The 15,242-nt window shown below is 36.9% G+C and overlaps 2 protein-coding genes across 6 annotated transcripts in view; both read right to left on the bottom strand.

The window, feature by feature from the left end:
- Positions 1-4,880: 4,880 nt before the first annotated feature.
- Positions 4,881-8,813, bottom strand: LOC130424974 (uncharacterized). 2 transcript variants are annotated; one of them, XM_056750997.1, is made up of 7 exons: positions 8,607-8,648; positions 7,626-7,753; positions 7,086-7,369; positions 6,592-6,782; positions 6,406-6,496; positions 6,121-6,326; positions 4,881-5,650 (listed from the first exon to the last, which is right to left on the bottom strand). In XM_056750997.1, the coding sequence occupies exons 2-7, from the start codon at positions 7,713-7,715 to the stop codon at positions 5,457-5,459; spliced, it is 1,056 nt and encodes a 351-aa protein (XP_056606975.1). In that variant the 5' UTR covers positions 7,716-7,753; positions 8,607-8,648; the 3' UTR covers positions 4,881-5,456. The 2 variants fall into 2 exon arrangements, with proteins under 2 accessions (XP_056606975.1, XP_056606974.1); XM_056750996.1 differs by having other exon boundaries at positions 7,626-8,813.
- A 3,289-nt stretch (positions 8,814-12,102) lies between these two features.
- The window catches only part of nos1apa (nitric oxide synthase 1 (neuronal) adaptor protein a), a 105,089-nt gene continuing 101,949 nt past the window's right edge, over positions 12,103-15,242 (bottom strand). Inside the window, exons 12-14 of one of the 4 annotated variants that reach the window (XR_008906940.1) lie at positions 13,800-14,429; positions 13,025-13,099; positions 12,103-12,945 (exon numbers count right to left, since the gene is read on the bottom strand). Coding sequence is in view for 1 of the 4 variants with exons in the window: in XM_056749935.1 (XP_056605913.1) it covers positions 13,853-14,429 (577 nt within the window). In the remaining 3 variants the exon portion in view is untranslated. Of the gene's footprint in view, positions 14,430-15,242 lie in introns of all 4 variants that reach the window. The other 3 variants (XR_008906939.1, XR_008906938.1, XM_056749935.1) reach the window with 3 other exon arrangements.

Here is a 15,242-nt window from a genome sequence, read left to right as displayed (position 1 = left end):
GTGCTTGATAAGGAAACTGTCAATATTACAGTTACTTTTTTCCCTGGGTGAGAGTAAAACAAGTGAAACATTTTCTATTTAATACACAGAATAAGGGCCGCATGACAATATAGACGTCACAAGGCTATGTGATTATCATGGTCTAAAGAATTAACGATAATGATGTGATATCTACTGACATCATTTTTTAAAACAACCAAATAATGCTCTCAGTCAAATAAATCTGTGACTTTGATATTTATTGATTGTTTTATTGACCAATGAATCACAAAGAAGGTAGCAAAGAAAGTTTGTAACCATTGTGGCTCTTAAAGGGATAGTTCACCCAAAATTGAAAATTCACTCATGTTGTTTAAAACCTGAATTAGTTTCTTACCATGGCAGAAAATAAACAATTGTGTTCCACAGACGAAATTGAACAATGTGAGGGTGGAAGACAAATTTGACAGCCTACTTCCATACTACATAGAAGTTAATTAAGTTTCAGTCATGAATAGTATGTCCGAAACCTCAAAATGCAAAAAACAGCAGGCCAAAAATACCCGGATGGTCCACTGCTTCTGACAATTTTTGTGAGTGTGCATTGGATGGACATTACTCTATCCCACGATGCCACGGGAGCAGAGCAACGGTTAAATTTAACAAATAGTTTGAATAAAAAATTGCGGAAAACTAAGACGGATGTCTTTTTTTGAATGTAAGTACTGATAAATGAATTTCTCAAGACTAAATTATGTTTTTGTTATCAACAACAGATACATGTTGTCATAGAGTATACGGGTCACATGACAATAAAACATGGCAGATGCAGTATGTCCATAATGTATTCATACAACTCCCACTTATACTATACAGAACGCACTAATTTAACACGTGATAGATAGGTACTTATTCAAATTCCGTATGTAGGGTCACAATATAAGTTTTTATTTCTGGATGAACTATCCCTTTAAAGGCACAGTTTCTGATTTACAGCGGCCACTAGCTTTGTGTTATAAATGTGCAACATGTCGTCGGCTGCGACTGCGTGTCTTCTCATGTTGACGCAAGGAAGAGATCAAGCGGGCTTTAGAATGACTAAAGAAAGAGAGATGTCTTATTTATTACATAAAATAAACGGTCTGTGGATTTGAAGTAAAATCAGTCAGGCAGGCAGGAGCTAGGACCTGCGTTAACATTATAAATACTTTCTAGCAGAGACGCGTTAGGATCTGCGGTATTAAGGCTTTTAGCAGAGATACTCATAGATATCTATGGAGAAGATACTTTCCAGCAGAGAGACGTTGGAGAGGGAGATGGTCTAAACACCACCCCCGATGAGATATCATTGATTTTTATCAGTATGTGAGTGTAGGAAGGCGGGACGAGAGCCGTGAAGCGGTGCCGGAGGCGTGCTTTTCTCGGCACAACACCGGCAGTCGACCGTGAGGTGGCTGCCAGCCTTTTACTTCCGTATTATTGTTTATTAATTTTGAATAAAGTTATTTAAATGTTGGCCGGTTCCCGCCTCCTTCCTTCTTTCCTTTTATTGAACCTTGTAACAGTGAGTAACATTGTTTTTTCTGTTTGTTTGAACCAAGATATGTTGTTGTTGTAATATTTTCTGTGTGCATGAGCATTTTTGAGCGTCATTATTTATCTGGAAGCGCTATAATATTTTACTCATCCAGATACTAGAGAAAGAGAGAGAGAGAGAGAGAGACAGAGAGAGAGCGCATTGGCGCTAAAACTAGAGAGAGCGAGTTTAACTCTTTTACTCAATGATGAATAAATGTACAATAATTCTGTGGATCACATGCGTTTCGAACCGTAGAGCACAATCCATATGGATTATGGATCATCCGCGATCCGTTTCCCCACTAAACTGCAGGGGCGAGGACGTTGTGGAGTTGTTTGTCCGTTTAGTTCTACTGTACCAAACAGGTCCGTGTACTTTTGCGTCCATTCGTTTTTCTTCTTTTAACCATGACGAGAAAAATAAAATATGAACGGTTGTTGTATTTTAAGTAAAAAAAGTTACATTCAAAATTTTGAATTAGACCTGTATTCAGAACATTCTACGAAAAAAATGTACATTGACTTATTTTCAGATTTTTGTTTATGACTTTTTGCACCTTACTTTACATTTATAAAATACACAAATTAATATCGAATAAAAGCGAATTGTACTTGTTTTCTGAGGCCAAATTAGTGACCCGGAAATATTTTTTTCCCGCACCATTGAATGCGAAGCACCATGTCTCTGGAACCGTACAGAGAAGTGATTTTGGACATGATTTTAAAACACCACACACACAAGGACGTTGCTGAGCATCTGTCTCAAATTGGTGTTGGGCGAGGTTGTTCGGCGAGGACTGTTAGAAGATTTTGTGCCAGTCTTGGTGTGAGACGGGAGGTTTCCGACACTCAGCTGGAGATAGCTGTATCGGCAGCAGTACAAGAAGTAAGTAATAAAATGCAATATCATTCATAAGATGGTAACCCTAACACACCTTGCGCAATAATTATTTTCAAATTTCTTTCAGTAAGTCAACTTTGGCAAAAAGTGGTGGGGACATGGTGCACTTGCAAAGTATCTGTGTACGTGGGTACTATGCCATGATCCCGAGCTATCCGTAGTGCAACTAACACAAATTGCATATACATTACATTAAATAATTATACAGAAGTTAGACAAGAATTATTTAAACTGTAGCAGTAAATGCTCTTATTATAGGCTTTAAATTGCATCTTAATGTATGACAGCGATGATTTGGCTGCGATAACTCCACTTTGAATGTCATGAAATTCAATTTTTAAATAATAAAAAAGAAATTGCAAAAACATTAATGTAATTTTATGTAAATAATAATCTGTGGATTTGACCCAGAAGATGGCTTAGCAACATATACTGTCGGACTTCGAACATGGGCACGGCCGGCCAGTTTAAATAGATCCGATCCGTAGCCTACGCGGGTGGCTGACTCTGAGAACCAGGACGAAACATGTAGGCCTATTTTTTTATCGCTTCTATTAGAAGCGCAACGTTTAAAATAAACCATATCACGCTCAGCTCTGCGGTTTAGCCTATCTTGTGACGGGAGAGTTGAAATATTTGTAAAACTACCCAAAACTGTGGGTAAAGCGCTACGCTACATGGAGATATTTTCTGCATTTATGGTTTAAAAAAATACACAAAAAGTCCCCAACTAGAGTCCACTCTCTGCCCTTTCCACCCATGCATGCTAAGTTCCTTAAGGATACACATCGTTTCAGCGGATAATCCACAAAGCATCTCGAAAAAAGAAACGGTGTCAAGCGGCCAAGGTGTTTTCAGAAGAGCGCCTGTTTTAAGTCTCATTGAAATGTTTTGGCGAGCACACGGCCTGTTGTAAACAAAATTGATTTAAATTATTCTTTCCATCCCTCTAGACAGGACCAACCTACGGTCGTAAATTGATGACCGGTTATTTGACATCAAAGGGAATTCGAGCAGCAGAAAGTAGGGTTGGACGAGCCCTCCGGACAATAAATCGACCATATCATGAAATGCGATGCAGTGTAAGTAAGTTTGTTATTATGACTATTATTAATAATACTTATATTGCCCCAGGCTATTTAAATAGCATTACGTACCACAAAATTACTGCTACAACAACATTTGCTTTATTATTATATTACATTTCTGCATCTTTTTTAATTGAGATTATACTATACAAGTTGTCCAAATGAAGTCATTAACTGCATCCACTCACAAATTTTTATATACATTTACGGTAAGAAATTTACTAAATATCCTCACTGAACTTGATCTTTAAATAATATCCTAATGATTTTTGGCATAATAGAAAAAATAATCATTTTGACCCATACAATTCATTTTTAGCTTTTACATATAGCCTATACCGGTGCTTTGCTTCGAAGACGGGTTTTGTGGTCAAGGGTCACAAAAAATAAAAACAATGTAACTCATTAACAGTTTTTTTTACTCTTCTCAGGGTGTACGGAATCTTAATCCCATACCTTACTGTGCCACTTACACAGGCCACAAACTCCATTTAGATCAAAACGAAAAATTGGTCATGTTTGGAGCTACACATGTCCTAGCAATTGATGGCTATAGTAGCAAGATAATGGCATATTCCTGTATGCCAGTAAAGAATAACCTCATTATCTATGATGAAGTTTACAGGTTTGTATTCCAAAACACTTACTGTTTGTGTGTGTGTGTATCAAGCAATTTCTATGCAAATCATATAATTTAAGGCCTGCAGTAATCAACAATGGAATGTGGGACCAGATAAGGGTGGACCATGGAAAAGAGTTTTTCTTGACTCTATTTATGCAAGAAATTCTTGCTGGCCACAGAATGAATACAGCAACACCACCATATCGTCAGACCACATCAACAAAGGTAGGTGTTGTCTTGTGGTTCAAATTTGAACTACTGAAAACTCACAATGTAATACAATTAAAACCTATACAAACTTGTTTTAAAATCACTTGTATTTAAGGGTTGGTTTCCAAATTTTAGTTTTTTTTTCTTAAATAAGATGACATGTTCATAATAAAAATTATTTTAATAAAAAAATATATAATTTTAGGAATCTGATGATTTTACTCTATAAAACAGCCTGTTTAATTCCTTTTATTCATCAGAATCACAGAATTGAGAGAATTTGGCCTGAAATAAACAACAGGGTTAATTACCCTTTGAAGGAGGCTCTTGTTCAGCTGGTCGACCAAGAACTGATTGATATGGACTGCAACCTAACAAGATACTGTGTGTCTAACCTTGTCTGTCAGCTGTGTCATCTGGGCATTAGCAGGGTAGTAGAGGCATGGAACAACCACAGGATTCCTGGTATGCTAAATAATGTTTAAAAACTCTTGACAAGCAGTTGACATTTAAACATTTATTACAAGTTAACATGTCCCATTTACTACAGGAAAAGGAATCCCCAACCAGATTGCACAGGGTGGTTGTTCAAAAAAAATCTCAGCAGCACTACTGCCTCATGGAACTGAAGCAGCTGATCTGTACATGAACACACTGGGATCATCTTTGACAAGGGTTTCGGCCTTTGAAACAGACCCTTTTACAAGTGAACATGAGAAGGCTACAGTGGAACAACTGTTTTCAGAAAAGTGGCCAGACATCACGTACTTGCTCAATAATACGGTCAACAAAAACTTTTTGCCTTTTAAAGAGGCTTTGGTCTGTTTAGTAAATTTAACTCAAAGATACTCTTAAAGAGCATGCCTTCTAATTGTTCAATGCTGCTTTCCATCAAGTGTTTTTTCTAGAAACAAAATATTACACACAAATTTAAGCATCAACATGATGCTGATCAATTAAAGTATTTCTTTTTAGTTCTTGTTTTAAGTAGTTGTGCAACACAACAACTGTCAAATAAACTACTGAACTAAACTTGAATTGCTGAACAGCTAAACATTTTTTCCTGGGTAATGTAGGCCTACTCTACCCTAATGATGTCACCAAGAGCTAACAAAGCTTCAGAGAGACCTGCTGCAAGAAAGATGTGGTTGCTAAGAGCTTCCTCTCTGCATTTTAAGCACTGTGATGAAGTAGCCATCCACTGATCAACACAAAGTTTGCATCCGATCAGGCTTCTACAGCAGGTGGCAAATACTGGTTGATCAATGGGTCCTAAAAAACAAAATGTTACAAAAAAAAAAAGTTATTGTGCAGAGATGGGGTGTTTAAAAAAGGCAAACTTTATTTTCCAACTACCTGGAAAAAGGTACATAAAGGGGCAGTTTCCAATTCCTGGAAAGGGTTTAGATTAATCCAGGACTAGGCCTTACTTGGCATTGATATATGTCAAGACATACAATTACAAGATGTTTTTAAATTTAGGCAGCTTAAACATGCATTTTCTGGGACTAGGATAAGCCCTGTCTGGGAAACCACCCCATAAACACAAATAATGATTATCTCATGCTATCAAAGCCCCAAAATAATTACTCATATTGTTATAAACTCTTGTGATTTTTATTGATTTTCAGAAAGCAAATTAATTTTTTTTATGAAATGCAAGCGGTTTCTGTCCCTCATTTTAAAGTGAATACAACCAAACCCTTCCATCAGTTTATAAAGATATGGTTAAAACCTCTTACCTTTGCAGACTATGCAAGTGAAAGCTGCTTTTATTTTCTCTGTTTGGACTTCAGTCAAGGTTTTGGCAGGTGTTTGACTGGACAGCTCAGAAAGCTCTTTGATATTTGAGATAACTTGCTGAAGGCCCTGTGATGCCAGCACCACTTCTTCTATCTTATCATAGACATCTTGTAGACTTGATGTTTCATCATCTTTCCGACTTGAGCTAAATTTAGTTTAAAATAAATTAGAATTGACTTGTGCATTTGAAAAGAATATTTACTGCACAAATACTAATTCTGTACCTTCTTTTCCTCTTGCTGCCTTGATATTCTGTGAAGTCGTGCTCTGCAATGGCAAATACCTTGCGGGCATTTTGCTTCCAGTAGATGGATCCTGAGTACGTGTAGGTGACATGCCATGAAAAATTGTCATATTACTTTTGATGTTTAAAACAGATTAAAAATGCGAACAAATTGACAAATATGCACCTTTAGTTCCTTCAGAGTCAAGTATCTCATTGCCCTGGACATCGGTGAGAATTACAGGATCATAACTGCCAAGAGCATCTTGAACTTTCCCAATAATGCCATGTACTGTAGCCTCACATTCCATGAAACGAACTACCACCATCCTGCTTGGCCTCAGTTTGCCGTTTACTAAATCAGCTATGTAAATGGATCTGGAGACATTATGCACATGACAAATTCAGAATTGAATGCGCGCATGCGTAACACACAAACTAAAGTATAAATCACTAAATTTTTAGGCGTTTTTGTTAATAAATTATGCTACATGGAGCCAACTGAACCTGTGTGCTTTTCGACATTTTGGTGCCCATGATACAAATAGTAGTGTCTAAAATAAAATAGTAGTGTCTTTTGACTGTGAAAATTATCAATATAAATGAAATATAGCTGTTTTTCAAAGCTTTACTGAGAATCTTTCTAATATAACATGCATAAATAAAATAACGATAAGTTACCTCTGAAATGATCGAGTCATGGCGGCTTTCGGAGGTCCTGCAACAGCCGCCGCAGGTGAACCAGCAGCTGCAGAGGGTGGAGTATTGCGTGTAAAGGAGAAACGCTGGGAGGCTGCTGGGGTTGAGAGGGGTGTTCCTGGGGTGAGAACCCCTTTCTCCACTTCATCCCCATGGACCTCATAATGCCCACGTGCAGTGAAGTCTAGGACACTGAAGAAACCCGACTGTGCCGGGAAAATTGCTATATTCGAATCATCTGTCAAATACAGAGTCTGCGATGAAACCTTAAAAACAATAGCAAGGTCAAGGTTAATAACCACAACTTCATGTGATAACACAACTGTCTTTATGGCTGATTCATGGCCGAATTGTTTTCATTTCATAATTAATTACACTTTGCCAGTATAGACACTGTTTGCTTACATTTATCTATCCAGCAATGATTAGCTAATTTTCTCTTATTGATTTTTTACTGTAAAGCTAGTTTGAAACATGTAACGATAGTAATAAAGCTGAACGAAGCTGAAAGCTTGTACTCACCTGAAAAATTCGACCTATCTTCTCCGCGCTCATGTCATCGTCCTTCAACGTTACCCTTTTGCTTCCTTTAAAAAGAACGTACTGCTCCATCTTTTTGCTGAACTAATCCTGCACGTGTAGCGGTTCACCTTAAACGTAATCAACGTGGCGACGAAATGGTCATCAAATAAATGTTCCGGGTCAACTCAAATAAAATGCAAGAATCAAAAATTGAATTTTTGTAAAACTGAAAAAATAGTTGTATACCAATAATTTGATTTTCATTTATAAAATAATTTTAAATAAGAAAATTTACTTTGTTTGTGGTTAATCTCTCCATTAACTTGAAAACAAATATAAAGAAAAGCACATTTTTTGTTTTTTATATAGTTGTTAAAAAAAGAAAAACGAATGGACGCAAAAGTACACGGACCCAAACATGGCGGCAAATTCAATGTATGGATGGTTGCTTTGTGTGTAGATATAAACAACTTATTCTAAGTTATCACAAACATAACGGTTCATTACGTAAGGTCTTAATACACCTCTGAAGAAATTGCTTTGTATATTATATTGCATTTCTGTCAATAGATCCTCCTAAAAACCCTGCATTGGTCCTTTAAGACAAAATGTTAAAGGGAAACTCTGCAGAAAAATGAAAATTCTTCCATGAATTATTCACGCCAAGTTTAAAATTTCAGCATAATTCCCCTTTAAATAGATGCAAAACCTCCACCTACTATGTGGGAGTGTCAACCAAATACTGGCATGCATTTTATATTATCATTTAGTATGTGTAGTAATTACATTAATATCATAGCTAAGATGATTAATATCATGGTGTGACTACTACAGTACTAGCAATTGGCCACAACACCCGAGCAACAAATATAAAAGCCACACATTTGGTGATAGAATCATAAGCTGCCGGAGTATAGAGGACAGGTCTGTCTTATTACCGGAGACAGCCAAGCAAGCCTGTTTACTTTGCTGTCGTCTTACCTTGGTGACCGGTTCCCTGCTGATGACACCCATTTCATTGAGCTGGTGATTAAAAAATAGGCTAAAAATAGAACACATACCCTTTACTCCTTTGACTCTCACACACAAAACCAGAGGAATGCTACAATCCCCATGAGATAAAAACAGGAACCTACTGTGGAAAAAGCTCTTAACTGAACATTTACCCTTATCTAAAATGAACACACAGACACAAAATTCTGTCACTACCAATAAGCCAGATAAATGATAATTCAATCACTTCAAGCTGACTCATGCGGTCACATTGTTCCTTCTCGGAGTCAGGAAGTCACAGAATATCGCTGATAGAAATCTGTGTGACCCAAACATCAATAATTGTTGTGATCACACACAGATAAGAGGATGGCTGTTATCATCTTTGCTGTCCCTAGATTGCAGGAACGTTTATCTTACCTGTCAATTTTGGAAACAAGATCCATGATCGACACTGCGATGTTATTCTCATCTCAACTAAGAGTTAAGGCGATTTATGGCACAATACACGTCTCTTTAAAGCAAATTTTCATTTTCCCAAAACACTTCATACACCACGGTTTATTTAGCAGGGCTGTAGAAAGACTGCGGTGACCTACTGCCTCCATAGTAACCCAATAACAAATGCAACTCTGTAGTCTTGAGCCTGCAGAGTTGCCTCTTCACACAAACAGCAGTGCGAGTCTTCTCTTGGCAGGCAAATGAACAGGAGCTGGAATGTAAATAGAGGACAGATTTGTGAATGCACAGCTTGTCATCTGGTGTAGCACCCTACCGCTGACTTGATTATTTTGCTTATTTCAATGTCGACGTGTCTTGGTTAGACACTGGACATCTAGCTGAGCATTGTTATTGCATAAAGAGTCATGCAGCCTGTAAACACTGTTGGACATTTGGGAAACAGGTCATGGTGAATTACAATCGTAACACAAGTGTCTGATCATACAGTGGGCCCAAAAGGCCCTTAAAATTGTCTGAAAATGTTTTATGTGACAATGGCAAACAAATTGTAGTTTGCTGCTAAATGCCAATTTCACTGGATGTAAGCGGCTTAAGTCTTAAACACATGAGTGATATGTTTGTTAGTATCTTAAGTTTTGACCTGAAGGTGTAAATGTCTAAAATTAGTTTTGGTAGATAGAAATACAAATATTTTTGTGCAAATATATAATCAAAATTTTAAGTGACAACATAACTCTCATAGTTTCCTTTGTGTTATTCCGCAGTTTTGATGAGATACTTATTTTCTCAAGTCAAATTTTGGCTTACATATGATATACTAAATTTGACGAAATTTCACAGCATTCCACAGTGTATTTAAAGCAACACTATAGAACTTTTGCCCACAGGTTCCCCCATGTGGTTGATAAGGGCAATTGTCTGTTACCAGTGTTGTAAATAATGTTGCTGTATGACATTCCCCGTGGGCAGTGCAATACATGTTATTTTGTTTACCAAGCTGATGAAACCCTCGAATGCAGAAATGTCATTTGGAAACCGTGTCACACTCTTCCGCAGGCAGTGGATGAGCGGGGCTGTGTGTACCAACCCGAACACAGAGTGTGCTAGTGGCCAGGTAGCAGCTACTCCCGCAATTTGTCAGTTGTTCTAGTGAAATAATTTTAGAGACAAAAACTACAAAGTATTGCTTTAAAAGCAAAGACTATAATTAAAGGTTCATAATGGCTTCATTGCCTAAACTCAAAAATATTATACGGAAATACAGTATATAATAATATGATATCATATAATATAATATACCATAATATAAAACTACAAACAAACATTTTAAAACCAGAAAACCAAATGTTTGTCTTTACTATGGGAAGTCATTACATCTGAGTTGTTCCTCTCTTTTACGTTTATTAGGATTGAACACAGTCCAGCATAGACGTTTTGAGGATACGTTCCAGAATTTCACCTTTTCAATTATGCTTTTGTAATGCTATGACAAGGAAATCCTCATAACCCAGCAACAATCTGATAACAAATGACAAAAAGTGAAGTGCTAAGTAGGACAAATGAGCACAAATTTTAACATCTACGGATGTATTTTACACACTGTATTACAATTGTGTCCACAGCATTCGTTCAACTACCTTTTCCAAATGGGATCAGTGTATAGAACAATATAAGACACTTATATTACTTTAAGTTCACACAGCGAACTCAAAGTAAAGTTTTAAAGCAACATTGTCGTGAAATACCTCATTGTCGCTTTTTTATTATGAAATATGGCTTATATAGGCAGTGTTTCAGGACTGAAGAAAGTTAAGTGTGATTTAGAACCAAAGACAAAAAAATACAGCATTTATTTCTGGAGGACAAACTCTCCTTTTATCCATCTCGGCAACTTTAGAGAATAATAAAAAAGTGACCAAATTGTTGAGCATCTGTCTTTACAGACATATTCTAGTGAGTAAATTATTAAGTCTAACATATACATTAATGTTTGTTGTGAAACATGTGAGAAATGAATAGATACTAGTGAGCTTCCACAAAGGCATCATCAAACTCATGTATTGTATTAAAATTCTCTACGACTATGTACTAAGGTGACTGGTAATCCACTCCCTAAAAAAATGATTTCATTAGTCTATTGTAAGCAGTGATTCAATCTTTTTCTTGACCCAAATCCTAAACCTGACATCAATCTTCACTTCCGTTTGAAAGACTCCTCAGTCGGTCAGTCTAAACAGGATGTCTAGCCGGCAGTGATCTATGGGGCACAAGGTTGTTTTAGGAATAGATTTGGTAAAACACAGGATGTGCCTACAATAGACAACGGCATGGAAAATAAGAACATCCCACCCACTGCTCTAAATTCAATATTTAAGCATATTTTTAGTTACCTGCTTCTTGTAAACGTCATGTTTACATTTAGAGGCACAGAGGCAGTACATTTTGGATACGTTGGTATGGTTATTATTTTGAATGCCAGGTGTAACTATGGACGCTTAAAACATAAAGCGGTCATAAAAAGATTCGGACTGGGTTCGATTTTCTCCACGCAAGCATCTTTAGAGGTATTTTGACAATCCAGAGACACCGTACAAACGAGCGCCAAATACGAAAAAATGACTGTTTGTGAGAAGACCTTAATATTGAAAGGTTACTACTTTAAAACGTGTACTTTCACATTATTATGATGATGATTATGATCTATGCATTGTAATGGAATTAAATAATCCAATAAATTAAAATTAAAAACAATATATCTTGGTTGCAGGGTTAGTCAAAGAACATTAAAAACTATTAGTAATTTGTTTTTGATATGTTTGATACAGACAGAGACCCTGAGGTGACTGAAGCCTAATAATTAAAAACAAGCGCGGTCAGCGTAAAAGCTTGCAGGCTCAATCCCATGAGAATTTCTGAAATGAAATCAAAGTATTTTTGCTGTTATGTGTTAAAGCAGGGCACTGACCCTGTAAATTACGTTCAGCGAATTGCTTTCAAAAAGAAAAAATACTAAAAGTTTGCATAAAACCATTTATTGAAAATGCAGGCAGAAAGACCCAAACGGCATCAGAAATAATGTGCATAATGAACAACCACTTGAATAAAGCCAGCTTGATCACTTGATGTCCCTAAATACATTCAGTGCACTCATAAGACCTTCATATACATGCGTTTTCCTTCATACTTTGTAAAATGAACTAAAGACGACGGGACCACTGAACATTGATAAATGCATAAATCACCGTACAGAATAATAATCTTCATTCTCATTGTGAATCTTCTCAACCTTTTAAAATAATAAAGAAAAAATGGCTAAAACAATGCAGGATAAATATTTTTTTAACATCCGTCTTCCCACCGCATGTACACATACAGTAGGCATCATAGAAGATAATATTAAATACTCTTCATATATGTGATCCAGTGGTCCAAGAAATATCTACTTCGCTCTACAATAAATTCATTTTAGAGTTCGTATACAAGTAAAATCAATATGCATATTACATAAAAATACATCTTGTATCACAGTAGTAGTGTAACCAAACTAAAAGACATTCATAAAGCGCCTGCATATTAGTTAATGTAATGATGCCAATGCAACACATCATACACACACGTTTTTTTTCTTCACATAAACTTGCTCAATACCTTCAATAACCTTTCACACCTACCTGGTAATATGACATACAATGCATAACGGCTATTTAATCGCAGTCGTGCAAGACTTGCATCATTATGATCAACATGTACGATATATATCTATAAATAATGAAAGTGTAAATAGTTTCATTGTTTGCTGTGGACCTGAAGTCTCTCGTCTGGGATAAAGAGCAGCCCAGAGAAAATGTCACGGGAGTCAGGCTGTCTACACAAACAAGAGAGCGAGAATAGAGATTACCGTTGTGTTATGGCATTCCAGGGAATATCAGAACCCTTCTGCATACCTTCACTTTGACCCAAACTCATTACTGCCATTCCCAAAGCCATCATCACCTTGACGATTACCACCTTGGCACTTCCTGCAAAGAAAGCTGCTTATATTTTCTGTTGCGACTGTTATCTAGAGGTCACTGTGTCCCTTTAAAGGAGGAATTTCTCAGTCAAAACAATAAGGAAGCAGTACGGACTGCCAGCCTTAGGTGCATAAAGCTTCAGATCAGTTGTGCATGACCTCGTATTGGCGGTGATTATGAAGTCTAAGCCCAATTCTGAACTAAAGTCAAAAACATGTAGTAAACTATAAGGTAAGCTATAGTGTCATGATTTAAAAAAGAATAAAGCAATTAAAATATAAGAGATGAAACTGCAAAGAAAACTGCAGAGATGCAGCAGCTTTGGGGGTATTACAGTATAATATTGACTTTGGTTTCTGTTATTCGATTTATCTTGTTTTTTTACAGGTCCACGAACACTTTACAAGTCTTTCAAAATTGATTATGATACTACAATTAAAAAAATAGTGATTCATTATTTGTTATAATTACAGCTACAAAATCAGTGGTAGTTCACTATAAAGTTAAGCTATGACATGTACAAATGTGTGATTTTTCTGGACAGATTCAAGGCACTTTAACCTGTCTGTTCAATTAAATGATTTAAAGCCTTGAAAATCAACTTGCTATAAAGAAACTTGAACCAGCCTAAGGTGGTCTCCTCCTCCTGTTTAGAGACCATCGGACCAAACAAACTCAACTTAACCCAGCCAGCCCATGTCCTTGCGTTCCAGATGTTGTCTTCTGAACGAACGTAAAGAAGAGTAAATGCCATCCATGTTATTCAAATGAGAGCAGATCAGGGTGGGATTCCTCATTCTCCAAACTGAGGGTCCGGTAATCCACTGCAGCATTCCCCATCAGTTCCTCCCCAACGCTGATGCGACAACCCCCTTTTCCTGGACACGGGGTGGAAGCCAATCTTAATTCAGAGCCGGCAAGCTTCTGTTTTGAGTCCAAATTGTCCTTATGAATGAGATCTGGAACTGATAGCAACAGCTGCGACTGATCTCCGTCTTCAGCGGTTTTCTCTCTCAAGTCATTCATCACCACAGCCGCGACATCATTATTAAGCTCGAAACTGGGGTTCTTTTTCATCTGGTTGTTGATGCGGTCGTCGGGTTCTGAAGGCTTCTCTGGGTCGGACTCTTCGGGGCCTGGTTCAGATTTAAGATGCGCTTTATCTTTGGAGATGAGAGAAGTCTTGTCAGGTGAAGAGTTGAAGGAGGAGTCTGGGGAAGCCACCACGGGGTCAGAAGATATCATCATGTCCTGGGTGGTCTTTAGGGCACGCGGCAGACGCTTTTTGCTGGGAGGTGGGGGATCAAGCCGAGGGAAGGAATCCAGAGAGATGTGACTGTGTGTGAGAAATAGTTTCAGATGAATGTGTTGTATTAAAGCAGAAGACAAAAAAAGACTATGTGTGATAGAAAAAAATAAAACAACGTAATTCAATTTGATAAATAAAAAATAAATTGTACTTCATTTAATTGATTTAAATAGTTTTATTCAATTTTAAAATAAAAGTTTTCTATGACTAGCATCTTCTGTTGTGATGTTCTATTAATTTATATCTTAAAAGTATAGTTCTCCCAAAATTAAAATTCTGTAATTTATTCACCCTCATGTCTCTCAAAACCTTTATGACTCTTTCTTCTATGGAACACAAAAGAAGATATTTTGAGGAATGTCTCTGCGGTTTTGTGTCCATATAATAGAAGTCAATAGGGTTCCAATGTAGTTTGGTAACCAACATTCTTCAAAATATCTTCTTCTGTGTTCATACAGGCTTGAAATAACTTTAAATTTCCATTCCATTCACCCCAAAATGAACCCTTTTGTCATGTCAAACCTGTATGAGTTTCTTTCTTCCGCAGAACAAAAAGAAGATATTTCGAAAAATGTTAAAAAGCAATAATTTTGTTGACCGAACAGCGATGGTAGCCATTCACTTGCATTGGTTTTGTGTCCATACATTAGAAGTCAATGTCTGCCACCGCTGTCAGTTATCAACATCGTTCAAAATATCTTCTTTTTTGTTCTGCAGAAGATATGAAAGCCATACAGGTTTGAAATGTCAAAAGGGTGAGTAGATGATGACAGATTTTTCATTTTTGGGTGGACTATCCCTTTTAGGGACTATTAAATACAGAGGTTTAAGATGAAAGTA

The sequence above is a fragment of the Triplophysa dalaica genome, chromosome 6 (assembly GCF_015846415.1).
Source record: "Triplophysa dalaica isolate WHDGS20190420 chromosome 6, ASM1584641v1, whole genome shotgun sequence".
NCBI lineage: Eukaryota > Metazoa > Chordata > Actinopteri > Cypriniformes > Nemacheilidae > Triplophysa > Triplophysa dalaica.
Note: the sequence above shows the minus strand (reverse complement) of the source record. Positions and strands in the feature narration are given on the sequence as shown.